The 15,938-nt window shown below is 43.0% G+C and overlaps 1 protein-coding gene across 3 annotated transcripts in view; it reads left to right on the top strand.

Moving 5' to 3' along the window:
- Positions 1-15,938, top strand: part of EPB41L4B (erythrocyte membrane protein band 4.1 like 4B) — a 151,483-nt gene that overhangs the window by 60,463 nt on the left and 75,082 nt on the right. For all 3 annotated transcript variants that reach the window (XM_080976647.1, XM_080976648.1, XM_080976649.1), the window contains exons 5-15: positions 674-718; positions 4,725-4,777; positions 7,830-7,950; positions 8,786-8,873; positions 9,044-9,132; positions 9,335-9,404; positions 9,561-9,730; positions 10,719-10,828; positions 12,031-12,061; positions 12,827-12,860; positions 14,048-14,115. In XM_080976647.1, the coding sequence (XP_080832773.1) occupies positions 674-718; positions 4,725-4,777; positions 7,830-7,950; positions 8,786-8,873; positions 9,044-9,132; positions 9,335-9,404; positions 9,561-9,730; positions 10,719-10,828; positions 12,031-12,061; positions 12,827-12,860; positions 14,048-14,115 (879 nt within the window). The remainder of the gene's footprint in view (positions 1-673; positions 719-4,724; positions 4,778-7,829; positions 7,951-8,785; positions 8,874-9,043; positions 9,133-9,334; positions 9,405-9,560; positions 9,731-10,718; positions 10,829-12,030; positions 12,062-12,826; positions 12,861-14,047; positions 14,116-15,938) is intronic.

Raw genomic sequence — 15,938 nt, 5'->3', positions numbered from 1 at the left:
GACCCATGATATCTTAACAGCCACAGGTTTTCCATCCTTGAGTTTTGCCAATAAGAGTGGGCTCTGTCACCAATGACTGCCGTTGAATTCTGTGGAGCAAAGTAAATAAACTGCTATCTGGGACACACCTGAAAGGTGGGGGTAAAGCCTGGGCCCTTGAAATACGGTACAGAGTCACTTTCTCTGCATGCAGATAACCTATCACAGTGGCTGGCATTTCACTAGTCAAATGATAAAATAAATTGTGTGCTATTATGGTGAACTGGGGTTCTATAGTTGGACTTCACAGCTTTGGGGATACTGGAGGCTGCTGAATCTCCTCAACATCTGCTGGAGTAATAGGAAAGGGGTGCTTTCTTTTGGCCTAAAAGTTTATATAACTAATTCATACCTAACAAGGTCAGTAAGAAACATCCATGAGTGGAATAAGTTCTGGTTATGGTTCTTGTATGGAACATACAAATCTTCCAGAAGTCATGGAATGCAGGCAGTTCACACACTACTCTGAAATAATACATTTGGTTTTATTTGAAGTGCTTTTGGTGTGGGTATGAGAACTGTTGCTAGGACCTTTTTAAAAAGTTGTGATCCAAAAGGGTTTTATTGTTTCACAGGGTGGGGAACTCTTGGGAAGCATGATTGATCTTTTTTCTTTTTCTTGTGTATTTGCTAGGTACCTGTTTGTATTACAGCTGCGGCAAGATGTTCTTTCGGGAAAGTACGTTCCTATTTTTCTTTTCGTATTTCTTGAACCCTTGTCCCGTTTTTCAGGAGGAGATGCTCAAAGTAAAGTGTATCAATTGAAAGCTTAAACCTAATAAGAGGGAACTCAAATTCTTAATCACTCAAAGCACTATCATCACCTGACATAACATTTCATTAAGTAATAAAATAAGGGTGGCTAATCTTTGTTCCTCCAGATGTTGCTGCACTCCAATGCCCACCACCCCTGACGTCCATACAGACGGGCTGTCTGAGTCCAGCAACATCTGGGAGCCCTGAGTTAGCCCACCTATGCAAAAACACTTCAAGTCACTTGACAAGAGTGAGAAACCTGCTGTTGGACTCTGTCATTCTCAGCCAGCATGGCCAATGACCTGGAGTGATGGGAACGGAAGACAAAAGTGTTCCATCTTCCTCTTCTGGTGTGTCTGTATGTGTCTATGTTAAGTACCTTCCCACACTCAGATGACACTAATCTGATCTGAGCTAAGATGAAAGGAAGGTTTGCACATCACTGCTCTGCATATTGGGGAGCAGGTGGTGCTGTGGTCTAAACCACTGAGCCTCTTGGGCTTGCCGATCGGAAGGTCGGCGGTTCGAATCCCCACGACAGGGTGAGCTCCTGTTGCTCTGTCCCAGCTCCTGCCAACCTAGCAGTTCGAAAGCACGCTGGCACAAGTAGATAAATAGGAACCGCTGCGGCGGGAAGGTAAACGGCATTTCGGTGTGGTCTGGTTTCCATCATGGTGCCCCATTGCACCAGAAGCAGTTTAGTCCTGCTGGCCACATGATCTGGAAAGCTGTCTGTGGACAAATGCCGGCTCCCTCGGCCTGAAAGCGAGATGAGAGTCTCAAGCCCATAGTCACTTTTGACTGGACTTAACTGTCCAAGGGTCCTTTATCTTTTTTACCTTTATATTGGGGCTTGTTATTGTTATTATTATTAATTTAATTTATATACTGCCCTATACCTGGAGGTCTCAGGGCGGTTCACAGAATAAAATCAAAATATAAACCCACAAAATACATAATCAAAATGAAAACAACAACCCAATAACTCCACCCCCAAAACCCACATTTTGAAAGGACATAGGATCCTCACAACATTTAAAAGTATGGCAATGAACAAACCTGGAGAAGGGCCTCTTGTTGGAAAGACCATGATCTCAGAAATGTCTGCAGCAATATTTATTGGCAGCCAAATTGGCTGAGTGCCTTTCTGATACAAAGACAAAAATAGCTTTGAAATAAGAGTGGAAGGGTTTGGTTATTGAGCAGATGTAACACCAGGGCTTCATCTTCTACAAGGGAAAAGCCTGTCCTCTTTGCTGAGTTTCATATTCTTTCTTCTGGGTGCTGTTTCCACTGATGCGCTTCCACCAGAATGTGGCTTGTCCACCCCAGGGCCACTGTGGCTTTCTGGATCAGCCTCTTGGTCAGAGTCTGTGTTTGGATGCTTGGGTGCATGGATGAGAGAGCTTTATTTCAACAGCAAAGACTATATCATGAAGGCTATCTAATAATAATAGAAATATGTTTCTACTTCCATCTTTCCACTAAAAAAGCCCTCAAGCCAGCTTGCAAACACAGTTAATAAAATATAAAAATGCAAACAATAACTAAGATAAATTTGAAAACCATAACAAAATACAAAAAAAGAAATGCAGGGAAATAACAGTCATGGCCAGTAAATATTAATTGCTATTACATGCTTAAGCAAACAGGACCAAATTATTCTGGCCTCTAAAAGGTGCTGTTGGTTTGCTTGGGGAAGGGCTATTGCCTGTCAGGGGCTGGACTCAGGAGGGCCACCCCCCTCCTCCTGAACCCTCTCAAGAACAGGAAGACAGTATAGATTTAGAACTGTGGTTTGCAGAAGGACATAGTTCAGAGACTGCAGAGCGGGAAAGATGGGAAATATTGGGAGAGGAACAACAGAAAGAAGAAACACTGGGGCAGAGACAGCTGACCAACTCCGTGTCTTTGGAGAGCATTCCTGAGCCCTCCTCTCCCAGGACTAGGCGTGCATTGAGGGTAGGAGAGCAGAAAGCTCAAGGGCAGAAAGCTCAGCTTAGCCAGCACAGGAATGACACAGGATAAGAGAGACGGAGGGGGTTGGGCTTTACTCGGAGCAACGCCATTATAGAATAAGGACTACATTCCTTTCTCTGTGTGAATACGGAATAAATCACGTGGTAAGGACTCTTCGTGTTTATCTGCTTTTTGGCTGCCACCGGGGAAGAGACAAGATTCCCTGAACCTTGACATTGCCAGAGGAAAGGTATGCTTTCTGGAAGCCGTGCCCCTGCCAACTGTTGGAAGGAGGTAGCAGCTTGGCAAGAGCCTCAGATGAAGATCTGAGTTGACAGACCAGTTCAAGGGAGGAGAAAGCAGTTGTAGAGTGCAAGTGAAACTTTGTCTCTCTGTGTTACAGTCAACATGAATAGCAGATGTCATCCCAAATGGAGCCTTTACTACAAGTCTCTGCTCCAAAATGTATTTTTGAAAAGGAAGTGATACCTTTAAAAAAAGCCGGTGGAAGTTTAACTGGTTTCCACCTGTATCTGATAAAAGTGGAGAGTTTTGCAGAGCAATCCTGAGTGTATTTATTCCTATTCTGCCCTGCATGCAATCCTAAGCAAGTCTATTCAGAAGCAAGTCCTGCTGAATTCAGTGGGAATTACTCCTAGGGAAGTATGTTTAGGAATGCAATGCACCTTTCTCCCTTGTAAGAGCTCATTCATGCTTTCCTTTGCTCCATGTGTCTAGGCACAGGGCCAGGCTTTCCAGGTCTGTGTCCGAGGGGTTTTGGTGTTTTTTGGTCCCAGCGCTTTCCCCAGGAAAACCCACGTTTTACCACTTAATTGGAGCAAATGGCAATTGGGTTTTCTTCCGTTTTAGTGGCAAAATGCAGTTTTGCCAGTGGAAAGCTTGGACCTGTGACTAGAAAGTGTGGCTGAGCCCTAGGTGCTAAGGATTGCAGCCTTGGTCAACAACAGAGAGCCTTTCTCTGTAGAGTCCTTGTGGGAAAGTTTATCTTTCGTCACGAGCTTTTGAAAGGGACCCTTTTTGATTGGTTAATTGTTACATGGAGTGTGTAAAATCCTTTGAGCGACTTCCTTCTTCCTCGTGGAAATAAAGTAACATGTTATATTTGCAGCTAATAGTAAGTATTTCACCTTTCGTTTTGAAAGGGCATGAGAAGCTCTTACATGCTAAGATTAGGCTTGGCAGTGGTTACACTGTTATGCATGTAATTATTTGGTATGGGGAGGTCTGAATAACTGGTGTAATAGGAGTTTGCTCTGTTTCCATAGAAGGGAAACATGAATCAGGGGCCATTAAGTGGGCTTGGCAAGTCACCCTCACTCCTGATCTGGCACGTGCAGAATGGGAAAATGGCAAGGCTTGTACCTGCTGTTTAACCAAGCTTGGCTCTACAAGGGTGGTAAATCCATCTCTGGGTTGTACCCCTTCATCCTGTCAGTGGGAGCTCATATGGCCAAACGATTCTCGACACAGAGCAGTTTCCTGCACATAGAAAATTAGCTTATGGAGACGGCAAGGCCAAAAACTTGCCCCCTTGAATACTAGTTTTCTGTGTGCACAAAGTAGTAACACCCAAGCATAGAGTTAGCTCCTCACAAGGTAGTGGAAGGGACAGGGGTGTTGCATGCTCTGGCAGCCACAGCCAAGGCCAGCCAAAAATTATTTATTTAAGCATTTCCATACTCCATGGATATGAAGTTCATGGATATGGCGTTTTAACATTGCAGGAGAATTCATAAAAGGTTTTTAAAAATGGTTTCACTTGTAACTACTGTAATTGGATTGTGTATCAAATTGTTTGCAGTTGGCCACTTTGAATGTCATTTAAGAGAAATAATATGAAATGTTTTAATTAATAAATAATAATGTTGAGTTCAATTGATGGAGGGGAGGGGGGCTTCTTTGTGAGGGATTATTGTTGTTTACTGAAATATTTGTATCTTTCTTTACAGATTGAAATGCCCTTATGAAACAGCTGTAGAACTCGCTGCCTTGTGTCTCCAAGGTGTGTCCCAGTCTTGGTTGCTCATTCACATATGGCCGCCAAAGGCCACATGTCAGAGCTATGGTGGTGCCTGGAACTGCTGCAGACAGAGTAGACCTACATACTGCCTGTTAGAACTTTACTTGAACTGAACTTTAAGGGGGGGGGGAGTAATAGGCTCCGTAGTTCTTGTCTTCCAAGAGAAGGCAGTCTTTCTCTTTCCCAGTAGCCTTTGCCTGTCAGAAAGTCTGATGGAAACTCTTCTGTAGCCTGTGAAAACTCTCCCATAGTTGCACGTTAATTGCTGACAAGGGACTGACAGCTAAAACTCATGTATGTATGTATGTGTATATGTATGTATGTATGTTAGGCTTCAGTTCCTGTCCCAAATCGCTAACCATGTTTCTATGAAATAATGCTTTCACAGAAATAGTAAATGGCTTGGTTGTAATACTTAAATTTGTTCATTTGAAATAATCTGAATTGGCTAAGTGGAAACAAGAGAGGAGAAAATATATATATATACAGTGAGGGGGGAAAGTATTTGATCCCCTGCTAAATTTGCCCATTTGCCCTCTGATGAAGAAATGACCAGTCCATAACTTTAATGGTCATCATCATCATTAATCTTTATTACGGTCCAGAGACCCAACAAATCATTACAAAGCAATACACAATTCATACAGCCTACCTCCAGGTTAAACAAGCATTTTGTTTAGAATATAGGGAAACTTTAATGGTAGGTTTATTGTAGCTGTGAGAGACAGAGTAACAACAGGAAAAACCCCCAGAAACCCAGAAGACCAAGTCAGAGAGTGATGTGCATTATGATGGGTGAATCATAGAATCATAGAGTTGGAAGAGACCACAAGGGCCATCGAGTCCAGCCCCCTGCCAAGCAGGAAATAAGTATTTGATCCCCTATCAACCAGCCAGATGTCAGGCTACCTGGTATCTTCACTGTATGTAACGAACTTAGATTAGAAGCACCTGCTGTAAGGGAGAGGTCTTACCTGTAATCCCAGCTCGTTACAGTACCTGTACAAAAGACACCTGTCGACAGAAGCAATCAATCCAGCAGATTCCAAAGTAGCCATCATGAGCAAGACCAAAGAGCTGTCCAGTGATGTCAGGGACAAGATTGTAGACCTGCACAAGGCTGGACTGGGCTACAAGACTACTGCCAAGCAGCTTGGTGAGAAGGTGGCAACAGTTGGTGCAATAATTTGCAAACGGAAGAATCACAAAATAACTGTCAACCTCCCTCGGTCTGGGGCTCCATGCAAGATCTCATCTCATGGAGTTGCACTGATCAGGAGAACGGTGATGAAGCAGCCCAGAACTTCATGGGGGGAACTTGTCGATGATCTCAGGGCAGCTGGGACCATAGTCACCATGAAAACAGTTGGTAACACACTACGCCGTGAAAGACTGAGATCTTGCAGAGCCCGCAAGGTCCCCTTGCTCAAGACAGCACATGTACAGGCCCGTCTGCAGTTTGCCAATGCACATCTGAATGACCCAGAGGAGAACTGGGTGAAAGTGTTGTGGTCAGATGAGACCAAAGTCGAGCTCTTTGGCATCAACTCACTCGCCATGTTTGGAGGAGGAGGAATGCTGCCTACGACCCCAAGAACACCATCCCCACCGTCAAACATGGAGGGGGACATATTATGCTTTGGGGGTGTTTTTCTGATAAGGGGATAGGACACCTTCACCGCATCGAAGGGACGAAGGACGGGACCATGTATCGTCAAATCTTGGGTGAGCACCTCCTTCCCTCAGCCAAGGCATTGAAAATGGGTCAAGGATGGGTATTCCAGCATGACAATGACCCAAAACGCACGGCCAAGGCAACAAAGGAGTGGCTCAAGAAGAAGCACATTAAGGTCCTGGAGTGGCCTAGCCAGTCTCCAAACCTTAATCCCATCGAAAATCAGTGGAGGGAGCTGAAGGTTCGAGTAGCTACACATCAGCCTCGAAATCTTACTGACTTGGAGAGGATCTGCAAAGAGGAGTGGGACAAACTACCTCCTGAGATGTGTGCAAACCTGGTGGCCACCTACAAGAAATGTCTGACCTCTGTAATTGCCAACAAGGGTTTTGCCACCAAGTACTAAGTCATCTTTTGCAAAGGGATCAAATACTTATTTCACTCATTATACTGCACATCAATCTCTGACTTTTGTCTTCTGGGTTTCTGGGGGTTTTCCCGTTGTTATTCTATCTCTCACAACTACAATAAACCTACCTTTAAAATTATGGACTGGTCATTTCTTCGTCAGAGGGCAAATTTATAGCAAGGATCAAATACTTTTCCCCCTCACTGTACAATGCCAATAACTGTTGGGATAAAGAATGAATCTTGCTACCAAGGAAATTAAGAAATGATCTGTTCATAAAATGCAGTTGTTCTAGAGATCTTTCAAATAAGAGAAAAATGTGATGTTCTTCACATAGTTGCTCTTTTACATACTCTCCCCGCCTCTTGAAAAGAGATCTGTGCATTCAAAAAATGCGTAAAGTAGGCCACCCAGACACGCCCAGCACAGCACCCAGCAGGGGCGCCCCTTGGCACCTGTGCATTTGGTACACAGCTCTTTCGTACAAGGGGGTGGGATCCAAATCAACTCGTGTGTGCAAGGTTGAATGCTCAACTGGTGTGACTTGGCTCCTGGGCACGAGCAGCAGGGAGCCTGGTGACTGAGAGCAAAGCTGCTCCCTCCCTTAGCATTTGAGGGATGTTCTTCCTTAGGGCAAGAGGTTGTTCCGCTTAATCTAATGGCTTTTTCCCAGTGAAATTATTTATTTTATATATGCTCTTAATACTCATAATAAATCCAGGAGTACCCAGTGAATTTGTGTTACAAATCTGAGTAATACCTTTTCCCACAGACCAGAATATCTATATGCTAACTTTCTCTGTTGCTTATTGCTCTCTTGCTCTGAATTTGTTTAAGCTGGAAAACTTAAATGGAGGTGTTTTCTAATAACGTCATAGCTTGGAAAAGATAGTAGTGTTTATAATCTACTTCGATGTGATATCTTATTTGGAATTTCCAACTTTTGACAGCTGAGCTTGGCGAATGTGAGCTCCCTGAACACACTCCAGAACTTGTTTCAGAATTCCTATTTACTCCTAATCAAACTGAAGCAATGGAATTTGAAATCTTTCAGAAGTGGAAAGAATTCAGGTATGGTGGGAAGATACCTGATTTTATCTGCAATTTAGCATGTGATGAGAGAGAGAGAGAGAAAGAGAGAGACCAGCAAAGAAGTGAATTGAGCTCTCTGTCAGAACTGGCCCCACCACTATCACTGGAGAAACGAGAAGCGGCTGCAGTTTCTGCTTCCAGCAAGATCACGCCAGTGCCTTCAACTGTGCAACCCCAATAAGCAAGGCTGTGGCGGAGGGGCGGTGGTGAAGATGGCACCTTCCCATTTTGCCTCAGGTGGTGAAACGGGATGGGCCATCCCTGCCAGGAGGGAGAGTGACAAGGTGGTGGGGAGGTCAGTGTGGTGCAGGCACACTGGCAAAGCCAATTTGGTGCTAGTGTTCCCACACTCATCTCCCCACCGCTTCGTCCACCTCCCACCCAGCAAATGGGAAGGTATTGCTACAGCTCCATCCCACTAGATAAACAGCTTCTGGTCTCTGTAGTAAAACATACAAAGGGCTTGTCCACACCTCCGCTTGTCCCATGCCTAGAAAGCATGGGTCTGCTTGACCCATGGTTTTCTGCTTGACCCACACTTTCTAGGCCCGAGTCCAAGCCTTTCTCCCCTTGCTCCTCTCCTTTCCCAGGGAAAACCTGCTCTTTAGCTCTAAATCAGAGCAAATGTCAATCTGGAAAAATACTAGAATTGCCATTTGCTCTGATTGAGGGCTAAAGAGCAGTTTCTCCCAAAGGAAAGCATCGGGACCAGAGGAAGTGTGAATAAACCCAAAACTGAATCCCTAAGGCTTGGTGGAAGGAAAGAAGCAATACCTCTGATTAAGAACTGTTTTTCTCCCTTCCATTTTCCTAGGGGAAAGAGCCCTGCACAGGCAGAAATGTGCTACTTGAACAAAGCCAAATGGCTAGAAATGTATGGGGTGGATATGCATGTAGTTAAGGTAAGAGCTTCTCCCTGCCATTTATTTATGCAGAGGGTGGGAAAGAGGTTCACCGTGTGGCTCTAAGACATTGTGCTTAAAAGCAGCTTCTTTCACCTGTTTCACTTTCTGAATGTATGTCTTGCAGATGATTTTTTGTGTTTGATATAACATCATTTGTTTGCTTGTAGGGAAGAGATGGTTGTGACTATGCTCTTGGGTTGACACCAACAGGGATCTTGATCTTTGAAGGGGCAAACAAAATAGGTTTGTTTTTTTGGTGAGTAATTCCTACTTACACGTACTGTTATTCAATACTAATCTCTCTCCACCGCCTAAAAAAACGGAGAGATTGACACCCCCCCCAGCTCTTCAGATTAGCATGATAATAATAAAACAGCATTTATATATAAATATGTTACATAATGTTTTGTTTCTCTTGAGAATTAACCGTTTACGTCATCTGTCTTCTATGTGATCAGGCCTAAAATCACAAAAATGGACTTCAAAAAGAGCAAGCTGACCCTTGTGGTGGTCGAAGATGATGATCAGGTAATGAACCCAACCTAGCAATATCCAGAGTCCCAGGAGTTCAGCAGTTGACCCTGAGAGATTCAGCACATTGACAGTCCAAGTTTTCTTTCTGTGACATTGGTTGGCAAGCTGATTGCATGAAAACTTACAAGGCTTCCATTTTTTGTCTTTCAGGGTAGAGAGCAAGAGCACACATTTGTTTTCAGATTAGACAATGCTAAAACATGCAAGCATCTCTGGAAATGTGCAGTGGAGCACCACGCCTTCTTTCGGTTGCGCACACCTGCAAACAGTAAATCTAGCCGGTCAGATTTTATCAGGCTGGGATCCCGCTTCCGATTCAGGTACCTAGTTGCATATGCACCCTTGCAAATAAGGCCACAGAAGCTGCTAAGTCACAAAAATTTGGCTTGTTTGTTTGCTTGTTTTAATAGGAGTCTCTCTCCTGCCAGACACATTGGCAGTCTTGGATAAGTAGGAATGGTGTCTGGTTCCTTCTAGCAATTGGAGAGGGTGAGCACAAGTAGGGAAACCCTCCGGAGGTCCTGGAGGTCTTGGCTTCGCTTCTGCTTTGCAAGGCAGCTCTTTGCACATATTCTGAGGACTCTTTTGAGGATGAGGTTTTTGTAATCTGGTCATTTAGGGTTGCAGGACAGGCAACCCCCCCCCCCAAATATATACACCTATACTCAAAAATCTGCACTGGGTGCTAATTTGTTACTGGGCCAAGTTCATGCTATTGCTATTGTTATGGCCAGCTTTGGGTCCAGTTTTCTTAAGGTTGCCTTTCCCCATATGAGCCCATTCAAATCATTTTATCTGTGGAACTTGTACTTTTACAAGTGACACATGATGTCCATTCTGCATTCGTGAGGTGTTGTTCCTTTAGTGTAGCAGCACCTGTATCCTTGACAGGTGTCACTCACAGTATGATATGCAGGCTTATGCAGAATTAATTGGTCAGTTGAGACTCCAATGATTTATCCACTTAAGATTTCTGAAACTGGGTGATAGCCAGACTTGTAGCTATATTGATTGCTATGAAGTGCCCTTGTTGTCTTTAATTTTCTTGGGGAAAGAGATGATTTTTGAAGCCACAAATAAATGTAAAATACAGTTGCACTAAGCTAAAGTCTTGGTTTTGCATACAGCATTTATATGACTGTGTAGGTTTTGTTTTTTGAGGATGGGAGCTGTTAGTGAAGTAAACTAAGGCTGAAAACTTAAGCCCTCTTACCTGGAGGAAAACATTGTTGAACTTGCTGGGACTTGCTTCCAAGTAGATTATATAGAAATGCGCTGTAAGTCTTTGTTACTTCTTATTTTTTTAAGTGGTCGAACAGAATACCAGGCAACACGTGGATCCAGACTACGCAGAGCCAGTACCTTTGAAAGGAGGCCCAGCAAGCGATACCCATCCCGAAGGCATTCAACTTTCAAAGGTTAGAATTTGCAGCAAACTTGCATGCCATATTCATTAAGCGAATTGCTTAACTAAAATTAGAGCTTATTTTCTCCATTGCATCTCACATACCATAATAGCTTTGTTTCATCACACCATGAAGAAATGCAAGGGGATGTCCTAAAACAAAGTTCCCCTTCCACTTTGTAGTGCTCCTGTTTGCTAGTTTGTTCTTAAATCTCCCCTCCCAATTATATTTTGTTCATTTTGTTTTGTTTCTGTCAGTTTCCTTTCCCGCACTCATTATTTTTCTGGTTTATTGCTTCTCAGAAGCACTTGAAAAGCCCCAAGTTCAGGCAAGGTACTTCTCTGTACGTTGTTCATCAAATACAACAGAGGCCTTAAAGAAGTCAACAACACCTACAGTTATGAAGAAGCAGCACTCATGAGACAGACCATAGTTTAGCATGATGAGAGCAAGGCACAGCAAGCCTTGTTCTCCTCCCCTCTTCTCGCACACCTGCGAGGAAGAGCTCAGAGGATTTCAGTTCTAATTTCCATTAACTACAGTTCAGTATGACACTGGAACCCTAAATTGTGGGTAATGTTAGCTATGGCTTGTTTAAACAAGTCAACTTCATAACCCCTGGTTTGAAGTTTGTTTCAAACGAACCATAGTTAAGATTCATGCTGTGTCTGGATTGAGTGACACAACAAGTTGTGATTAATCTAAGTTGGAAGTGAAAGCTTCTGAACTTCTTGTGGTCTCACCAGAGGATACAAGTGAACACAAGTCAGAGGCTCTCTGCAGCTTTTTCTTGTCGTGCTAACCTATGGCATAACGTGACATCTGGACACCATCAGCGTCTTTTGAAGGCGGACCCTAAGCATAGCTGCATTAGCTTTTTGGCACAATCTTCAGTCACAGAATCTCCTTTTCACCCACAGAAGTGGGCTGTACATTAAACTTCCTTTGTGTGCCTAGGTTGGGAAGAACAGAGAGGAGAGTTCAGTTGCAGGTGCCTCATTATCTCCACCCTGTTTTCATGAGTAGGAGTTGGATGGAGAGGAGACCATGGGGGCTGTACATGAAAACTTAGGGCAGACAGACCCACTTATTCCCCCTTCTGTCACTTGCTGCCCCTTATGTAATGCTGGAATGTTATCCTGTATAAAAAACAGAGGCTTGGTTTTTTTCAAAAATAGTGATGTTTACCCTTGCTTTTCTGTGCCCTCTCTTAGCAAGCAACACTCTCAAAGGACCCCAGATTTGGTAAGTGTGATCCATCTTTCACATTAATTATTTGGTTTGGCATCTGCTATCCAAGCTGCCCCTAGATAAATGTACTGCAAACCTTCTAGTGCTGGAACTCCTAATATGTCCCATTAAGGGATCCGAATAGGTACAGAAAACATTTTACAAGCAGTGACGCTCCTCATCTCTTAACTCAGAATACAGGCATGATGTTCCTGAGCACTTAATTTGTGGTTCAGAAGCAGGCGGCAGGATCATGTGCTTCTCCAGTGTTTGAATCCTCCCTCCCCAACATTCAAAACTGATTTGAACCATTGCAACTGAATTCAGTTGGGAATTGTTTATGCTGTAAACTGTCCTTGGATACTTGGAGGGGTATAAATTTAATAAATCAGTCTTCCAAAGCCACTGGCTGAGGCAAACTTGGAATGTTTGCGGATGTTCCATCTGCCTCAGAAGTTTCACTTCACAAGGTTGAGGCACAGGTGGCAATATGCTGTTGGAAGGAGAATGGAGCACATCATCATGTTGGTCAGCTGCGTGAGAGGGATTGAAGAGGGGAGATGCAGGCAATGTTTTGCAAAAGCACCTCTGCAAGTTGCAGTCTCTCGAGCTGCCATTCTAATAGCTACACTACTTAAAACATAATTCAAACCTGCTCGCTAAGATCTTAAAGGCATTTTTTCCCCTTGCGTTAGCTTGCCTTGTTCATTAATAAGATAAGCTTCTATGTTATACTTTATGAGAACTATGCAAAAAATAATAATACCATTTTTGTTTTAGCACTAAAAATAACCAAGAAGTCCATAACTATCAGGTAAGAGGAATACTGAATTCTTATTTTTCTGTTACCTTAGTTATAGCACCAACAGTGTCATGATCAAAGTGACTTGCTTGCTTGCCGTACCATTTGTGAATATTTTTGGTGTGCTAATGTCATGTGCCTTTCATATATTTGTATGTTTGTGAAGTATGTTGGCTAAAAGTGAAGCCGTATCTGAAAGCTGGCATTCAAGGGGATTTCTTTAAAAAATAAAATTAGAAAGTTTGATTAAGATTAAATTTATGTTTCAAATCTATGCATTGTACACATACACTTATTAGAGAGCAATGAGAAACTGAGATTATAAGATTTCACCTATGAAATGTGTGAAAACGCTTAAACAAATCAAAATCACTTGGAGGATGCTGTCAGTCTACCAGTTGTGTGGTTCCATTTTGGACGCAGTGGCGATACATAACAGATGTACATAAACTCAAGTACTCAGAAGAAAGAGAAGTGAGAAACGGTCACAGCAGCCTAGTGAGATAGATGGCCGACCAGCCACAAAAGTAGTATCAGTGTCTCATTTAGAGTATTGCAACAATTCAGAAGTATGCTTCTAGCCCCAGGAATGTGTGGTATAAGAGTGGTGTCACTTTCAGCAAAGAATTAGGTTTATTTCAGACTGGATTGATACATACAGCATAAGGGAACTGTGAGGAGGCAGAATGCCTGTACTACTTCAGATTACAGGAGAGGGAATCGCTTTGTTAAAAATGCCTGTCCACCACTGCAAATATAAAACTAGCACAGAAGGAAGAAATATTCTTGCCTAATTCCCCTACTACTATATCCAGTTGTAGGGAAGCCTTTTATTTATTTATTTTGCATTCAGAACATGATCACCCAGAGTCTGAAGTGATACAGTTCATTCTCAGATCTCGGGACTCCCTACTTTACTCCTAGTCAAGGGCACACCTGGGTCGCTTCTGAAGTTGCAAAGGCTGCACGTGAAGAGGAACCTCAAAAGTCAAAGTAAACTTTCGAATGTGTTTTTGCTCAGAATTGGAATCAATATTTGCCTTATAGGCAACTATAAAGTTCTCTGCCAGTGTGTAAGCAGTTTCAGTACGTTTGTTCCTTCCTTCCTTCTTTCCTTCCTTCCTAAAAGGCTGCTGTGGAAACCTATGTAAGTGAGATTACAAATTCTTCAGTAACCTAGGTTCATATTTTATTTCCAGCCTCCGTATCACCCCAATATGCACCCTGGCCAATCACACTGGCACTCACATCCTCCTGTAAATCTAAGGTAAGTGATTGCTCTGTGCAGATGTTGTAAAAGTTATTCAGTCTAGGGGGGGAAATGATCTCACTAGTTGGGAAACAGGACCATGTGTATGTTTGTGTGTGTGCAACATGTTGCTCCTAATCTGGTGTCACCTGGGGGCTAAGCATATGAGCAGAGTGCCAGGAAATCCTCAGCTCATCTATGATCTCCCTGTATGAGAATAGGCAAACCACTGTTCTCATTTTCAGCCATCATCTGTAGTACCAGAACCTCGGTAATTCTAGCCTGTCTTGAAGGTAAGGATTGCAGAGATAATGTATATAGTTTGAAGAAGAAATGCTATTTGAGAAAGAGGGGATGTGAAGGAATTTTTCACAGAGGCACCTGTGATTTTGGAGATGGCAACTCAGAAACAAAACTTGGCTGTATATTTGGGGTTACCCAAGCCTGTAGAATTACAGATAGCTAAAATTAAAAAAGAGAAATCGGTGGACTTTATGAAATCTGAAATCTGTGATATGGGAATGGTGCATAACACAACCCTCTCATCACCCACTCCAAGAGTGGAGAAGTCCATAACGTGAGGACATAGCATGGGTTGCTACACATTAATGCCGGGGGGGGGGGGGGTTGCTGCTCAGGCCCAGGGGGGCAGGTGAGGCTTCAGACTGCAAGCATTTTTGCCTCACTGGAAAATATCCTTGAGCACTGCCAATGCCTCATTTACCTGACTGGAGGAATGACTGCTGTGTGAATGTATGTGGATAAAATTTGCTTCTCTGGCCCCACCCAACATTGGCACTTGACCCTCAGAAGGGAATTTTGCCCCCCGGCTGAAATAGCCCCCCCAACTCTGCATTAATGGGAAAGGGAGGCCTCAAAGCAGAATCAACTCTCTTTTTGAAGAACCAGAAATTTTTAAAAATGCAATATGGCTTGTGAGAAATCAGAATTTGAGAAGCAACATTGCAGAGAGAAAGTTGCTGTCAAAATCATATAAACATTTTAAAAACAAACATGTTTTTTAAAAAAATAAAAATTGAAGCTGGTTCTGGTAAAGATTGTTATGCCCATCAAAGAATGGGACATTTTTATTTAAAAAGAATCCTGATTTTCTGAGACAGTTATTGATAGGGAAAACTATTATAAAATTAAACAGCATGGACAATCTATCATCTAGTTAGGATCGGAGAAGGGAAATGATGGCACAAATAATTCAGAAGATGGTTAAAATGAGAGCCTGAAATTTCCTTAGTCTTATCGAATATCATTAAAACTACCATTGGCTGGACAAACAAGAACCAATGGTATATATAAATAAATTATGGAAGACAGATTTTTTTAAAAAAAAAAATCTAGTACTGATTTTTTTTCTTTAAATGGGTCAATTTGAGAGAGCTACATTTTCAGCCTTGGAGTACGTTTACAGCCTTTTAGAGTTCATCAAAAAATACAAAATGAACTTGGTGTAAATGAAATGGGATTTTGGCTTCAGAGTTCTCCTGTTTCTGGGAGGGTACCCCACAGGCCATTGGATGCTTTGGATCATTCTCTCCGTGGGGGGAGGGAGAGGTCACAGAATAGGGAGGCAGGTCTGAGTTTGGGAGCCCCCCCCCCCCCCGCCCCGGCCATTCTGGAAACCTTGTCTTAGCACCATCAGACCTCCAACATCAGTGGAGGCAAAAAAGGCGGCACATTGGTGGAAAGTAAGGGTGTCATACCTGAAATGGGGGGAGCTGGTGTATGAAATGGAAACAACGGAAGTTTCATAAAAAATGAACCCTGGAAAAAAGGGGGGGGATGCTGCCCTGCCCTCTGTTTTTCTCTATTCTTCTCAGCTTTTA

This window comes from Podarcis pityusensis (assembly GCF_964106645.2).
Source record: "Podarcis pityusensis genome assembly, chromosome: 13".
Classification (NCBI taxonomy): Eukaryota; Metazoa; Chordata; class Lepidosauria; order Squamata; family Lacertidae; genus Podarcis; species Podarcis pityusensis.
The sequence above is the reverse complement of the archived record's forward strand: the minus strand, read 5'-3'. Positions and strand labels throughout refer to the sequence as shown.